The 16736-nt window shown below is 45.5% G+C and overlaps 1 protein-coding gene and 1 long non-coding RNA gene across 6 annotated transcripts in view; both read left to right on the plus strand.

The window, feature by feature from the left end:
• Positions 1–1104: 1104 nt before the first annotated feature.
• SNX31 (sorting nexin 31) overlaps positions 1105–16736 on the plus strand; it is an 80743-nt gene continuing 65111 nt past the window's right edge. Inside the window, exons 1-4 of one of the 5 annotated variants that reach the window (XM_075920271.1) lie at positions 1105–1415; positions 1776–1850; positions 11425–11539; positions 15703–15767. In XM_075920271.1, coding sequence (XP_075776386.1) covers positions 1350–1415; positions 1776–1850; positions 11425–11539; positions 15703–15767 — 321 coding nt within the window. In that variant the 5' untranslated portion in view covers positions 1105–1349. The remainder of the gene's footprint in view (positions 1416–1775; positions 1851–11424; positions 11540–15702; positions 15768–16736) is intronic. The other 4 variants (XM_075920270.1, XM_075920269.1, XM_014573294.3 and 1 more) reach the window with 4 other exon arrangements.
• On the plus strand, positions 11549–14215 carry LOC142826978 (uncharacterized). Its single transcript, XR_012901290.1, has 2 exons — positions 11549–12857; positions 13720–14215. It is a non-coding gene; the product is annotated as an uncharacterized LOC142826978 (long non-coding RNA).

The following is a 16736-nucleotide window of genomic DNA, read 5'->3' on the forward strand; positions in this document are numbered from 1 at the left end:
GGTCTAAACATCCCTAAAAAGCCTAAATAACAAGCAATTTCCTATGTCCAAACAGTAACAAAACATTTATAAGCATCTGATCAAGACACTTACAAACAGGCTAAACTCAGGGGTGTTTAGACCCAGGGCTCAGCCCTAGGAAGACTTGGCACAAACTAAGCATGGGGTGGGGCACCCAGTGTCTTTCAAGAATGCTCTTAAAGGGCTTCTTATGTAGTACTGCTGCTTCAACTCTGCAGCACCATAGGGAGACTCTAAGTCCTGGTCCATGTTACAAAGCTAGGGTGATGTAAGTCAGCCTGCAGCAACCTATTTATGCATGTTATTACACTCAATTTTTTTCTCCTGATGAAGTAAGTGCTCCATTACAGTGATGCAGTAAAACCACCCCCAAATAGCATGGATCCATGGTCAACCTAAAGAGTTTGATGCAGTGCGAGAGCAACCATGGAATAACTCTATCACTGCTGGAGAGTGACTGCTTCCATAACACTGTAACTGCTTAGGTATTTCAGAAGTTGTCAGTCACTTGTCTGACAATGAAGAAGCTAAACAAATCAGATGAATAAAAGATATTACAAAAATTGTACTTTATTCCTTTTACTTGAGTTCCCAAAAATTCAGCTTCTGCAAAAGCTTTATAAACCTCAATTGCTTTAGTAACATGTTTTCTCACCACCTCCCTTTAACACGCCCCTAAATGAGACGTTTATGAAGATCCTGTAGTGAAGCTTGGGTATTGGGTAATGCAAATCAGTGTGAAAGCTGCAGGATTCACACCCCAGCCTCCCCATGCTCGTTCAGTCCCATCAGAAGTGTTGCCTAGATAGAGATTCACTGAGAGTCATGGCTATTATCCAAATTACATAGTCAAAGATAAACCCCTTCATGCCAGGTGCATACTGGTGGCTGAGGAGTCTGAAAACTTGGTGGTTGGGTTGTAAGTACCTGTTACATGAGCCTAGTCCCAGATGCTACAGAAAAACAAGAAGGCTGGGGTTAAGAGCTGCTCAACACTCAGCACAGGGGTGGGCAGGCCACATCTGGCCCACCAAGCCTTTTAATCCAGCCTGCTCTTGCAGCATGGAACAGCTCGAAGCGGCTGGCTGCTCCTTTCAGCTCTCTGCTCTGTGTTTTGTGTGGGCGGGGGGAACAGCTGACTGGGACAGGCAGCCCTCCCTGGGGTGTGCGAGAAGGAGTTCCCCGCCGGGGTGGGAACAAGGCACTACCCTCTCCCCATCACCTGCCAGGAGGGAGGAGACATCCCCGCCCTCTGCTCTATCACGTGCGGGAAACAAACGCTATTGCTGCCGCTGCCCGGCCCCTGCGGAGAGCGGGCGCGCCGCGCCATGAAGATGCATTTCAGCATCCCCGTGTCGGAGCAGCTGCTGGAGAAGTTCGGGGGCCGCTACGTGGTTGAGTAACTCGGCTCGGGCTGAGGGGCCAGGCCGCCGCGGGGCCCGCCTCCCGGGCAGCACTGGCGGGGAGCTGGGGAGGGAGTGGAGCCGGGGGGCAGGGGAAGGAAGACATGGGCGGGGAGCCAGATAGGAGGGTGCGGGCGCTGGGTAGGAAGGGGCGCTGGGAGTTGTTTGGGGGAATGGTGGAAGTGGGGGGTTGGCAGGGAGAGGAGCCAGGTAGGAGGAGGGTGGGGGTGCTGTGCAGGGAGGGGAAATGAGAGGTGTTTATGCAGGGAGGGGAGCTATGTGGGGAGGCGGGAGAATGAGAGGGGCTGCTCTCCAGGGAGGGGAGCTGATGTGTCTTGGGTATATTTTCAGCTGTACTCTGTGTACCTGGAAGGCTTCCTCCTCTGCAAGGTGCGCTACAGCCAGCTACACCACTGGAATGATCAGGTAAGAGATTCCAGCCCAAGCCCTTCTCACTCTTGTCCTGCCAGCTTCAGCTAGGGCAGCTTCCATTGAACGGTCTGTTGAATGAGGAGAGGCAAGGTAGGTGAGGTCATATCTTTTGCTGAACCAACTTCTGTTCCTGATAGAGACAAGCTTTAGAGCTGCTCAGAGCTCTTCTTGACCTCATTGAAATGACTGTAGGTTAAAATCCCGTAACGTTACTTGTGGATGGTAGTGAGCTTTTCTAGTGGGAGGGAGTTTCGTAAAATTCTGGATACTGTGGAGCTGAGTGTTTGTTGTGTTTATTACACACATTTTAAGACCCCCTTGTCCACAGGATGTGGCACACTCTGAATCAAATCACAGAGACATATTGAGATACAAAATTCCGGGGATTTGTATTAGTGTCAAGAAAGAGCTATTTTTAAATTTTGGGCAGTAGAGGTGGCATATTTTGGCTATTCCCCATTGCACTTATGCTTACATAGAGGTGATGTGAAGTGCGAATGAAGGTGATTACAAGTCTAACTGCTTCTTGGTCAATTCTCCACCATTTGTAAACACTGATTTATTTTCTGCTTCTTTTCAAATTATTTTCATGGTAGTTCTTTGGCTCTTGTGCATTTCCCCAGGCATGCTGGTCTGAACCATATGCAAGAGATGAGCTATCTTTTTTTTTTTCTTTTATTTGCAAAATATTTTCAACTTTTTCCCCGTATGACTCCCCAATGGAGGTGTGTTAAGGTGTTTCCTTATTGACACTTAGTAACATCTGAAAACTTGAAAGGAGAATTGAGTAATGGTCATGTACCCAATATTCAGGGGAACAGGTTTCACACAGTTATTTTTAGTATCATTGACTGCAAGAAGTTTTCTCTGATTTTAGGACATCTGAAACTATTGCAGCATTCCTTTCTGAGTCATAAATTACACTGGGGCCTCTTTTAGGCCCTGTCTGGGCTAATCAGAGGGTTTTTTTTCCCCCAGAGTATTCTTGCTTGGAAGGTGCTGACGTTGTTTTGAGTTCAGGTATCTAGGCTCTAACTATGTGTGTCAGAGTCAAGGTCCTGCTGTTAACGCACTTCTGAACTGTGAGGGTGTATCTACATTGCACCATAACTTGAAATAAGATTTGCAATTTGAGCTATGCAAATTGCAGATCTTATTTTGAAATAGCTTCTTTCGTAACTTGGTGCTGTCTGTACAGCTAGCCTAGGAACCAGGACTGCTCAGTCCCGGCTTGAGTCAGCTACTGGAGCTACCCCCGCTGTGACTCTGCAGAGTGGCGCTTATCAACTAATCGTACAGGCAGTCCCCGGGTTACGTACAAGATAGGGACTGTAGGTTTGTTCTTAAGTTGAATCTGTATGTAAGTCGGAACTGGCGTCCAGATTCAGCCGCTGCTGAAACTGACCGCCAGTTCTGACTTACATACAGATTCAACTTAAGAACCCCAAGCTTCCCCAAGTCAGCTGCTGCTGAAACTGATGAGCGCTGATTCCAGGAAGCCTGGGGCAGAGCAACTCTGCCTCGGGCTTCCTGTAGTCAGCGCTGGTCAGTTTCAGCAGCGGCTGACTTGGGGACGCCTGGGGCAGAGCAGCTGGGTTGCTCCAGTAGCACCCCTCGGCGCTACTGGACCAACCCAGCAGCACCCCAGCTGCTCTGCCCCAGGCGTCCTGATTCAGCCACTGCTGAAACTGACCAGCAGCGGCTGAATCAGGACCTGGGGCAGAGCAGCTGGGATGCTGCCGGGTTGGTCCAGTAGTGCCCAGAGCGGGTGCTGCAGGACCAATCCGCAGCGCCCCAGCTGCTCTGCTCCAGGGTCCAAAACAAAAGCCTGGTCTGCTGGGGGGGGAGGGGCACACTATCCGCGCCCCCCCCCCCCCCCAGCAGACCAGGGACACGGGGAGCAGAGCAGCAGCGACAGCGGGGTGTCGCGCCTCTGAGGCTTTGCTCTGGCAAAGCCTCAGAAGCGCGGGAACCCGCCTGGTGCCCCTGGTCTGCTGGAGACGGTCTCCAGCAGACCAGGGGCACCGGAGCAGCTTACGAACGGGGCTTTCTCGCCCCGGAGCTCGCAGGTAGCAATCCACCACCTCGACCTCCGGGGCGAGAGCCCCGTTCGTGAGTGCGGATCCGACATAAGGCGGATCCGCGTAAGTCGGGGACTGCCTGTATAGTCGATACAAATTGTATCAACTATACAATTAGCCAGATAATTGCATTTTAACATCCTTAAATGGCACAATAGAGATTAACAAAAATATATAGTTTCAGAGGGATAACTGAGTTAGTCTGTAACAGGAAAAACTTAAACAACAATAAATGGTCTGGTAGCACTTTAAAGACTAACAATGTGTAGATGGTATCATGAGCTTTCATGGGCACAGTCCATGTCTTCAGATGACCAGATTTATAGAATCATGAGCTGTCATAGAGTAGGAGTAGAAATAACAGAAACCAAAATATATATAACAAAAAAGTACCTGTCAATTGTAGTACCTGTGTTAATGAAGCTAATGAAGTGGGCTGGATGTGTCCCATACATAGCCTTTGTTATGAAAATGCAGATGTGAAAAGGCAGGAGAAATTGACTTTGTAATGTGGCAACCAGTTAATGTCTTCAAGAATAACAGCCTCCCCCTACCTGTGTTGCTGCCTCTGATACAGGTAACTGCTAGATATCCTCTGATCTCAGAGACCCAGAAGAGCAAATGATGCAGTTTGCCCAGTGATGATTAGGGTTATAAAATTCCATTTAGTAAGTTAACCAGTTCAGCTTTGTTTAACTAGTTAACTAATTAAATGGAGGTGAGCTGGGCTGGAGCAGCCCCCCTCTACTCACCACATCAGTGCAGAAGCATAGGTCTGCCCTTAAGGATAAGGCTTACCAGTTAACCATTCACATCCCGAGTGATGATGGCAAAGGATAGAAACGTGCGCCTGCTTATAGAACTATAGGAAACTTTGACAAAAGAGAGAGAGAGGAAAAAGAGAGAAATAATCCATTTGTTTTGGTTATGCTGTTTATCATGATCACAGTTCATTTGTTTATTTAAGGAGCATGACATACTAAGGATGAATCCACAACCCACTCTTCTTGAGTCTGTGTAAGTCTGTATGTTTTCTGCCACTGACAGGCAACGAGTGTCTGCCCTAGAAATAAAGTTTCCTGTTTAGTATCTGAACATTTACTGGTTCTCAGCTCTTCAACCTTCTCCACCCTTTGCTGTTAGTATAGCTCCAAACTCTGTTAGAGGGATGCTAAGATATAATTCATTCTCCAGGTTCATTTGGTCTCTCTTGGTCTCTCTTCCAAAGTAGACAACAAAGATATTAACTGTGGTTATTGTGTTTGTCATGTGCACAAGCATCCTCTGGGACTAAGACTGAGATAACTAGACAGACAGTAACAACTTTTGGACATTATCACTAGAGCTGGATTTGAACTGGTGACCTAGATAAAAGTTTCTATAGCCCACAACCAATCTTTGGAGTCATCCAGCCTAAGGATGTTAAGTAATGGTTAATTGACTAGGTGTGTAGTCGATGGAATTTCCATTGACTACTCGACAAGAGGCGCTGGGGCTCTTGTACGTTTCAGAGGAGGAATGTGGAACTCCGAGTGCAGCCAGGGGCACGCGGGAAGTCCCTCTGACTCTGGGCTCCAGCGGGGGCTCTTGTACATTTCAAAGCAGCAGCGCAGCATGGAGCCCGGGGTCAGCTGGGGACTCCCCAGCTGACCCCAGGGTCCATATGTGACAGTGCTGGACAACTGATCCCCCAGCTCAACTGCGTGGCACTGTCACTTTGAAGTACCCCCTGGGCTAGTGGAGCTTGTCTGCAGAGCTGTAAAATTGTGTTGTATACATTTCGGTTCATTTTGCGGGATCTCCAAACCGGGCTCCAGCCTGAGCCCAAACAGCTACATTCAGAGGCGACTAGTGGGAGAGACACAAAGGTGGCACCAGCCAAAAGGGGCCACATGACTCCTCCCTGTGTTACCTCTAGCTCAGGGCCCACATGCTCTCCTTGTCCTGTCCCTTTTTCCATCCCGTGTTAGTTATGGTGTCTGTCCTACTACTCTGCGCCAGGCAGCAAGCATCGTCCCAGGTAGCTTGGCCAAAAGCTTCCTGAGAATGCAGCAGCCAGACAGTATGCCTGGAAGAGGGGAGGCTCTGACCCCACTGGCTGCTGGCCCCTTGCCTCCCCCCTCCTCCCAGAATTTTGGGGGTGATGTGATGCTTCTGTCTCCCCCCCCCCCCCATCATGCATCACCCCTGTCTACGCTGCAGTTTTTAGTTATCCCTGAAGCCAAGCCCTACTACCTCAGGTCAACTAATCTGGGCTCGAAGACTCTGTTGCAGGTTTTGGATTGCCATGTACACATACCCAGGGTGTTGCAGCTAAATGCAAGGGGGAACAGATTGTTTAGCATAAGGACGTCACATGATGTTAGAGAGCTTTCAAGGTGAAGTGGGATGAAGGTGTGTTAGGGGGTTACAGATTGTTATAATGGGCCATATGTCCACTCTCTTCATTGAATGAATGCTAGAAACTAAATATCATGGGAAGTTATGAATTTAAGCTCACAGGCTCATCTTTCAAAGGTGTTGTGCAGTTTCCCTTTGAGTGAGGACTGAGGTGAGATATGGAGCTTCATGCTGGGAAAAGTATTCAGCTATGGTTGATATGGTATGTTTGTCTCATTTTTTCTGTGTGAGCTCAGTCAGGAGTGTAATGACTGTCTCATTTCACCCACTTAGTTGTTGGGGTATGCATGCACTGGATGAGGTACACATCATGTTGTGCTGTGCATGGGTAGGTCTGATGGATTTTAAAGGTTAGTATCATATCAAGGTCTGATGCTGCTTTGATCTGATGTATCCTAGTCTGTGGGGAACTTCTTCTTTTTTTGGTTTTTTTCTGATGACAAGGTTGAAGGGTTGTTTAAAGGTCCGAAGAGAGTTTCAGAAAATATTTATTTCAAGATGTGGTCCTCAAGCATGGGTCTTAATTGTATAGCGATACCCTGTATTGTTCCAGCAGGAGGTAGCATGTGATAGCTTAGGGGTGTATGACCAGATGAGGCTTTTTTTCCTGTATTGAAGTAAGTTCTCTCCAGGTATGTGGGTGTCTTGTTTCAACTCAAATCAGTACCAGACTCTGCCATATTACTGCTATGATGATCAATACCCTCAACAACACGTGATTTGAGATCCAGGGGTCTTACGCCTGCTTATCGCAGCAAGTGCAGTGGTGCATTAATATATATGTGTGTGTGTGTGTGTGTGTGTGTGTGTATATAAAAAGAAACAATGAGTTCCTGGTACTGTGTCTTTTGGATAATGTTGATTACTGGTTTGGCTTCTGAACCACTGAGGCCTAAGTATTAGGGTTGTAAAATTTTGATTATTTGGCTAATCAAATAGTTGATGCAATTTGCATCGACTGTTCAATTAGTCAATAAGGGTGCTTCTGCCTTTTAAGTGTAGCAACAGTTCCAGGGCTGTTGCTACACTTCAAAGGCAAAAGCGCTGTGAGGAGCATGGGGCTAGCAGGGGACTTAAGCAGTCCCCCGCTGGCTCCATGCTCCCCGCGGCATTTCAAAGTGTCAGCGCTGCATGGAGCCCAGTTGATGCCAAGCTCCATGCGGCACTGCCCCTTTTCTGCCCCCTCCCTCCCCCTCCCCGGTTGCCTCTTTCTGATAGAGGCAGCAAGAGGGGGGAGGGGAGTGACTAGTCAACTAGTTGTTCAAATCCCTACTGAGAGTAACTGTGCTAAATAATCAGTTTGATCTTGTGTTTGCTTGTGACACCAAGTACTTTCCCCAGACCTGAAGAAAAGCTCAGTGAGACAAGGTGGGTGAGGTAACATGTTTTATTGGACAAACTTCAGGGGTTGAAATAGTGTCTCACCCACCTTATCTCTTCACAAGATAGGACAGCTTTAAACCTGGCTGGGCATCCATAGGAGCTCTACGTGTGAAAGCAACCATGGAGAGACATTGATTCAGCACGTCTCCTATTCAGGCTGACCTTGCCCAATTTAGGATGTTACCAGGCTGTGAGGTCTTCAACAGAGCAAGGGTTGCAAGAAGCTTTTGCTTCTGGAGCCTTCTCTAGGTGAATTTACTACCCTCTGGAAATCTGCAACCTATGTTGTGCTGGATCTGAACATAGCTCTGCCAGGTACAATCTTAATAATTGTCTGTGTTTAAATTTTAAAGTCTGTCTTCTGGGCTGGAGAATATTGGAAACAAGCAAGATTCCAGTCATGTTGGACTGAAACTTAATGCTTGCAGACTCAGCTCAGCCTAATTAACTCCATGCTCCAGAGTGTGTGTATAATCTATTATGGAAATTTTCTATAGTTCTTAGAAATACAAAAAAAGGGTTACTCAGGTTGAGAAAAACTTGAACTCTGACACCATCTCTGAACTCTGGCAAATCACTTCCTAGTTTTGCCTCAATTTCCCTGTCTTTAAAACTGAGTGCTTCTCTATCTTGAAGGTTTTGGAGGGATCAATGCAGTGCTTGTGTCTGTGTGTGTCTGTGTGTCTGTGTGTGTGTGTGTGTTTAAAAAAAAAAAAAGTGCCAGTTCTCCAGGAGAAAAGTTGTGGAAGTCTGACTGAAGGTTCCAGTACTGCATCTGGAGGTGCCGGTACTGCGTACCAGGCAGTACCGTCACAAAAAAAGCACTGGATCAGTGTATGTGAAAAACTGTCAAGATGAAAAGCACTATGTAAAATCTGTTGCTGTTATATTTAGGTACTGGTTTTATATATCTCGTTTTATACTCTGTGTATTTCCAAGCAATTTACAAGTATCTAATAATATGTAAATAATTGCCAGTGTCCCATTTGTTAATGTGTTACTCCATTACTTCTACACTAGCATCTGCAACATGTGCCACAAGCAAAGCTCCCATGAATCTTTTAAAACATTCAGAAACTGCTTTACTGAGAGGGATTTTTGTCCAGGCTTGTCAGTTAGGCATTTTCAGAAAGAGGCATAAGATGTTCTCTATCTTCTTTCCCCCTGCTTCCAGAAAGTGGCACTTAAATGTATTATAATAATCTGTACAAAGTAATTTCTCAGTAGTGGCCACACAGTATGGGCTCGTCTACACTGGCCCCTTTTCCGGAAGGGGCATGTAAATTTCATGAGTCGTCGTAGGGAAATCCGCGGGGGATTTAAATATCCCCCGCGGCATTTAAATAAAAATGTCCGCCGCTTTTTTCCGGCTTTTAAAAAAGCCGGAAAAGAGCGTCTACACTGGCCCCGATCCTCCGGAAAAAGCGCCCTTTTCCGGAGGCTCTTATTCCTACTTTGAAGGTAGGAATAAGAGCCTCCGGAAAAGGGCGCTTTTTCCGGAGGATCGGGGCCAGTGTAGACGCTCTTTTCCGGCTTTTTTAAAAGCCGGAAAAAAGCGGCGGATATTTTTATTTAAATGCCGCGGGGGATATTTAAATCCCCCGCGGATTTCCCTACGACGACTCATGAAATTTACATGCCCCTTCCGGAAAAGGGGCCAGTGTAGACGTAGCCTATTTGGCTGTAGAAATTAGTCTACGTTTCTAGTAAATAAAATAGCTTTCTAACTAAAGTTTGAATGGTCTGGCCTTGAGCCATTGGGTGGGAAAACCAACAAATAGTATTAATGTGAACCTTTTGTGTAGGATAATGTGTGAGGGTTTTTTTTTAAAGCTAATTATTATTTACTTACTACAACAGTCTCTAGTATAGTCAAGGAAGATCTGTGAGGTGCATATGCTTTCAGTTGACTTGCTGTCACTTTTGCCAGCCTGCAGTCTGGTGGCCCCTTAAGGGTTTACAAAAGCTGGGTCTTAATGTGTGTATGTGTTTAACTGATCAGATGAGGTCCTGAAAACAGGAGCACTTCAAACTTTGGGATCGTATGATCAAATAGGATGAGTAGGAGAGAATGGAAACTTTTCATTTCAGGGTTTTGGTGCTTTTTTTGGTTTTGTTTTTTAAACTTCAGTAGTGCTAATCCTACCATCTCAAAAATCTGGAGTCTGTCTCCCATCCCCCAAACCAATATTTTATTTTTAAGTGGAAGCTGAGCACCTTGAATTCACATGACTCTAGAAGCTGAGGCTTGGCATTTTTTTCTTGAAGCATCATGGGACTTGTGATGGAGTTGGCAGCATTAAAAACATTTGTTCCTTTTGTTTGAGATTCCTCCCTCTCGTGTACTGGAAGATTCTTATTGCATTGTCCAGATGCCAAGTTGGAAATTCTGCATTTAATTCAACTGAACTAAGAGGATCATATTTCCTGTGTCTGTCACTGCTCTTAATCTAAACAATGAGGAAACAGGTATTGTGCTAGGTGGCGAATGTAGGAAACAGAAGTAACTATGCTGGAATAATACATTTTAAAAAAAATAAAAGCTAAGCCAACTTGAATGCTCTGTGTGAGAACAAAGTTCTGTTTTCTGCTAAGCTTGGTTGCAATCTGAATTAAGTGCTCAAGAAGCAACATGCTCTCTGTAAAACTTACTGTTTTAACATTCAACCCCAGGTGACTGTACAATATGGTAACAGCTCACTGGAAGTGTAAAATGTCTCTGAATACTTCTCAGCTATATACAGTGTGTGTAACATGTTAAAGAAATACAGTGATGCATAGGAGACCTGTGAGGAGGATATTTGCATGTTGTGAATGAAAACCAAAGATAGTGATCAGTGGTTTCCAAAAGAGAGGTTTTACGTGATCCTATTGTGTTAGCGTAGATCAGTGTTTCCCAATTTTATTTGGCCACAGAACCCTTTTAAACTCGAAAGAATTTTGCGGACTTCCTAATAACAGCAACTGGTTTAACAGCTAAAGTTTCGACTTTGTCTGATGCAGCGCTAGTACCGGTATATTCGTATTCAGTCACCCATGTGATCCACACTTCCTGAGAGTGAATACGAAGATTTACAGTGGTATATAATAGACGATTGCACCATTGAGTGACTGCGCGTGCAGCGCTGATTAGTAACATCATCATCCCCACTCTCCAGCTAAGCTGGCATTACACAGGCACACTTATTGTGGCGCAAACAAATGAAAATTCTTTTCAATAAAATTCATAAATGCTTAAATATTAATTTAAAAAAAAATAATAATGTTATTGTAATGGAATTTTCTTGCAGAACTCTTATTTTCACTTCGTGGAACCCTGGGGTTCCACGGAACACCATTTGGGAAACACTGGCATAGATAGTGTGGAAAGTAAGTACTGTGGACTAAGATAGCTATAACCCATAGCATTGTCTATAAAATGCACAAGACTTCGTTAAGTAGACATGCTGTGATCCTTCTGACTGGGGCCTGAAAAGCTGCTTCCAAGCTGCTACTCAGATAGTGCAAAGCATGGTGTTTTTAGTTTTATACAATCTTGAATACATTTTAGAGGTTGGGAGAGCTGTCAGTAGCCTTGGGGCCAAAGTGAACGGACACCCCCTTCACCATAGCAGATCACAACTGACCTGGGGAATATGGTGATGTTCACTGAAGCCCTGAGCAGATCGTCACTAACGTTAAGCGTTATTTGACTGCTATTGTAGCTAAGACGGATCTTTGGGAGTACCGTGCCTGCTTTCCCTCCAAAGTTTTACCTTGCAATGACCGAGTCCATGGCTGATGAGAGGAGATCTCAACTTGAGCAGTATCTACAAAATGGTATGGAGTCTCTGCTTTAACTACATATCTGGGTTTTCAACTTGTCGCTTCAACAGTTGGATATGTTTATTGCTTCTGCAAGTCATGATTTGTGGGGGGGGGGCATACCTTTAATGTTGGGACTAAAGTACTTTGGACTTGATCTTGCAGTCCTAGTATGTCAAATAATTCCACTGAGCTCAGAGTGAAAAACAGAGCCTTTGGGCAGTCCCTTCGACATTTTATATCCCTCCTCTTTTCTTTAAATTAGCTTCTTTTTTTTTCCCCCCCCTAGAACAAAATTAATTAGTTTTTCCCAGATTTCCAAGCAGACACTTGAGAATTGTTACAAGATTAATGGAGTTATTAGAGCCTTGCAAGTTTTGTTGCCAAACCCCCCTTTTTGGTGACACAACTTGACTTTTGTCACATCAAAATGTGGACACTCTCCATGACAAATGCCCAGTTTTTGGTGATAAAACTTCCACCTCTGCACAACGCTTTTGTGTCTTCCCCCTGCCTTTATTGTTGACAATCGTGTAGTGTGTACTATCGTGGGGTTTTTGTTGAGTTTATTGACCTCTAGCTTGTTTCGACAATGCTCGATTAGTCACTCTGGCCAGCACTTTGAACTCTGCTGCTCTGCAACCACATAAGCAGATGCGCCCCTCCCACCTGCGTACCACGGGAACTTTAAAAATCCATTTCATGGTGTCTGGCTCACTGTGTAGTGGTTCTCTTGGATCATTGTGAAATGGGTCATTATGGGGTCTTCTCAGAAAACCAGGTGTGTGTATTGCTCAAAACACTCTCCTACTTGGAGCAAGGCAGAGCTTTTGGATCTTATCAGTGTGTGGGGTGAAGAATTGGTGCAGTCACAGCTGCGAATGGCCCATAGGAACTGGGACACGTATGGTCACATTTCTCAAGCCCTGTGTGAGAAGAGGTGTGAGTGAGACACCCTACAATGCAGAGCCAAGATAAAGAAACTCCGACCGGCATACCAGAAGGTAAAGGAAGCAAACAGCTGGTCTGGTGCTGCACCCCCAACCTGACATTTTTATAAAGAACTGGACTGGGGTGACCTCATGGCCACGCCCAAGGAGGGTGTGAATACTTCCTGTAAGAAAGAGTCAGAAACACTTCTCCTGGAGACAGACGTTACTGATGAAGAGGTGGAAGTGGACAAAGGGGCACGAGTCAATCTAGTGACAAGCCGCGCACCAGGCAGTGCGGAATTTTTTAACTTTCAATGTTTGGGAGGACCCTTGGCAACTGTATGTGGGGCGTGAAGGAAGGGAAGAGACGCGGAGCCGTGAAGCAAAGGAAGAGCTGCAGGGTATGTTGCTATGCAGGCAGGGGGGAGGGGGGAAAGAGTCCGGTTGGCAGCTATGTGGGGTGCAAAGTTGCTCTAGTGGAGCCAGGAGAGGGTGGGCAGAGGCTGTGTGGGGCAGATAGTCGCTGTGTATTGCAGGGGGGTGGGGGTAGGGTGGGGCGATAAGTTCCTGTGTATTGTAGTGGGGTGAGGGAGGGATGGGCAGCAGCTTGGGAAGTTGCTCTTCCAGTCATGGTGGGGTTGAGGTGCCGGGCGAACGGAGGCTGTTTCCGTGAGCTGGCTAAGCCCGGCCTAGGTCTGTTATATCCAAACAGGAGCATAACTTGCTGGGAGATGGTGATGAAGCTTTGCCTGACGTACTAACTAATCTTCCTCCCGAGGATTCCATGGTCGGGCACCATTTCCCCACTTCAGTGGTATGATGTGCTCCCAAACCATTCTTCATACCGTGCTGCTGGAGCTAAGGTGGCAGAGTTTGGCTGCATAAGGAGCAGAGCACTCCCTCCTCCCCCGTTCCCTCCCCCCCCATTCACATCCGGAAGCAGAGCCAAGGCTTGCCTGTTAACTTTCAGCAGGGATGTGTCAGCCAGAGTAATGGCAGCCTGTGGACAAGTGTAGGATGATTATAAATTGTTTCCATGTGCAACTGCTGCACAAGCCCAGACTGTCTTGGGGACCCATGCCCAACACTCGCTCCCTTGCATTTAAAACTCGCCATAGTCGAGGGGTCTGGAGAGATTTGTATTTGCCTCTAGGGTAACAAGAAAAGTGTCAAGTTTTGTTCAGAGGTGTGCATGTTAGTGAAATGTTACCATCTTTATCAGGAATAGTATAGTCACTCCATTGTTCATGGTTACTTTTCCAGACCTTGAGAAGTCAGGCATGTTCGCCCTCAGACAGACTCCATCAACTAAGGGGAAAAAAACAAGGGAGGATCTGCGCAAGGAGGTATTGCGTCAGTCAATACTTCAAACAGAGAAAAAAGAACAAAGAGCTACGGAGATGGAAGTGAGAACACGAACCACTCAACTCATGGAAGACCAAAATGAGATGCTGAAGTGTCTTATCAAGAAGCAGAGGAAACACAACTAGAGGCCCCACTCTGAAGAACTCTTTTCATAGCAACCATCCACCACACCCACACATCAGCCTCCATGGCTGCACAGGCAAATTTCTTTACCCAGTAACCCTCCCTCTACATACAATCAAGTAATGATTTGTTTGTTTATCCAGCATACTCTAGTCCCAGTGAAATGAGCTGTGAATTTGATATCTGGACATTATCAAAGTGGTTTCCAATAACCCTTACTACCAAATATCCTGATTGAAAGGTATCAATAAAGACAAAGGTGGTGCAGGTTTCCATGAGTTTATTTTTTGTGACACAACCCACACCAATCTTCCTGGCCCCGATGGCAGCCTGTAATATCCTTTGGGTTTCATGGGAATGCCTCGCTCAGGATGAGTAGTGGGGGGGGGGAGGGGAGGGGAGGCAGGGAAGCAACCCTAACACACAGAAATGTCAGTACCCCTCATTATCAAAGTGGTTCCTCAGAGCCTCCTTAATATTGGTGGCTACCTTAGGGGCTTCTCTGATAACATGAATACCTGGCTGTTCAAACTGCATCTAGGTGCTGAGTCTCATTGTTCCTTCCACAGCCAAACTCTTCACCCTTACTCTTTCACAAATTCTGTAAGGAACAGCATGTGGGGACATGGTCCTCCAATCAATCCAGCCTGCCATAGACACACACCTGTCTAGCTTTCAATCTGCCAAAAGCACATTCAACAGCCATGTGGTATCGGCTTAGCCTGATGTCAAACTGCTCCTTACTGCAGAGAATTGTGGGATCCATGATTTCTCACAGCAGATGCTGGAGTTTGACGCAAGGACTGTCATTCAAATGGTGCAAAAGTAAGCTGGAAGCCCAGGGAGAAGGTGGGAAGCAGAGGTGGCTGACAGGATGGTTCCATGTTCCTAAAATGCATAGTGCTATGTTGCGCATTCCCACAGTTCTTAATAACAGAAGGTGACGCGAGGCATTGTGGGATGCTTACCCACATTGCTTTGCTTTGTCTGTTGACAGGGTACTGACAATGTGGCCATGAAATGTCAGCAATGGGTGGCAGAAAACCGGGTTTGACCGGTTTTCGCTTTTGGTGACTGCATGTCAGCAGCACTTTTGTTGCCAAACTTTCCCAGTATAGACATAGCCTAGGAAAAACTATATATCTGAAATGCAGGGCTCTGCAGGTATAATATGCCATGCATGAATGTCACAAGCCAATAAACAAATGTAACCCTTTCAGCTACAAGATGTAGGAAGCTCTTAGGCCTTCTGAGGCAACATCTGCTTCATGGCCAAGATTTTCCAAAAACTGTAAGACTAATCTCTTCAGTAACCCCACTTCCCAAACTGCCAAGCACTCAGCAGCTCCTGGTGATGTCAATGGGAGTTGTTGGGTACTCAGCACTTCAGAAAATAGGCTCTTGAATAAATGACCGCAGCTTTAGGCCTTTATATTAAATCTTGGGGAGAAATCCTAGCCCTGTTGATGTCCATGGCAAAGCATCTCTTGACTTCAACAGAGCCAGGATTTCCCCATTAGGATGTGTGCCTAATGCAGTACCTGCCTTCCACTGTATGGTACTGGGTGGGAGTAATCTGAGCACCATCCAATAGAGAGCAAACTCTGCTTTAATCAAAGTGTATATGAATAACTCATTCACAGCTTGACCAGAAGTTTGTTAATGCTTAGGAGGGTGGTGTAAGAATCTTACTTTCAGATGGAGATCCTTTCCGCCCCACTTTCAACTAATTCTGGTTTCTATGCCCTTGTTTTTCAGTAACTGTAGATCCAAGTATTACAAACAACGACGTCTTCATCAGTTTTTTTAGAAAATTACAGCAGGTAAGTGTGTTTTTAATGTTTCAGCAACATAATTATCTGCTTGGAACCATTTGACTTATGCTTCATCTTCTCTGCACGTAGGCTGTGTTTTCTGTGTGGGCTTCCTTGTATTCATATGCTCCTAATATTGACCTCCTTTGTAAAGCCCTTTGAGATCTACAGGTGAGAATTGCTGTGTAAAAGCTAGGTGTTATCGTCTTGTCCACATTCTAAATTGTTCCCCTCTGTACAACCTCACCATGCAAATAATTGTTTGCTTTGTTTTATTTATGTCCTGCTGGGATATCTGATGAATCTTTTGCCCCAAAATAATACTCAGAAAAGTCTTTTGTTGGGAGCTCAGTGAAAGGATTATACACATTCTTGGGTTTTGCAAGCATAGAGATTTTTTTTGGTTGTGTCAGTACTTTGGGGCGATAAGTGTATTGATGACTGCTGTGAAAATGTCAGTTTCTCTTATCTTGTAACACCGGTGGCAGGCAGTTTGGCATGTATATGGAGTGTTGCAACCTGGACTGTCTTTCAAAATCCATTTTATTTGCTCCATAGTGAGGGTAGGGGAGGACATGAGGGGAATATCCAGTATAATAAACTCGAATCTCCACTACATTGAAACATCAACCAAAACACTGCAGCAAATGCACAACAAGGCAACTGTTATGACTCCCAAAGTAATCCCCTCCTCCCTGGCCATGTTCTTTCTGGAAGTGCAATACTTTGCATTATGTTAATTTTATGTTCAATGTGGCTCTTAAATTCCATAGTGAGCAGCTCTTTCTGAAAGGAGTGTTTGTCTTTTGTTTATGGAAAGCACCTACCCATTGTGTGACCATAATCCAAATAGCTATTACAAATTCCTGAGAGGAAGTTATGCTTGAAAGAATTTAATACTGCAATGGTTAATGTGTAACTTTGTAACTTATTTTGCTCTTGTTTCATATTTGTTATGAACTTTAGGGCTAACAAGAC

Source organism: Pelodiscus sinensis, chromosome 2, assembly GCF_049634645.1.
Source record: "Pelodiscus sinensis isolate JC-2024 chromosome 2, ASM4963464v1, whole genome shotgun sequence".
Lineage (NCBI taxonomy): Eukaryota > Metazoa > Chordata > Testudines > Trionychidae > Pelodiscus > Pelodiscus sinensis.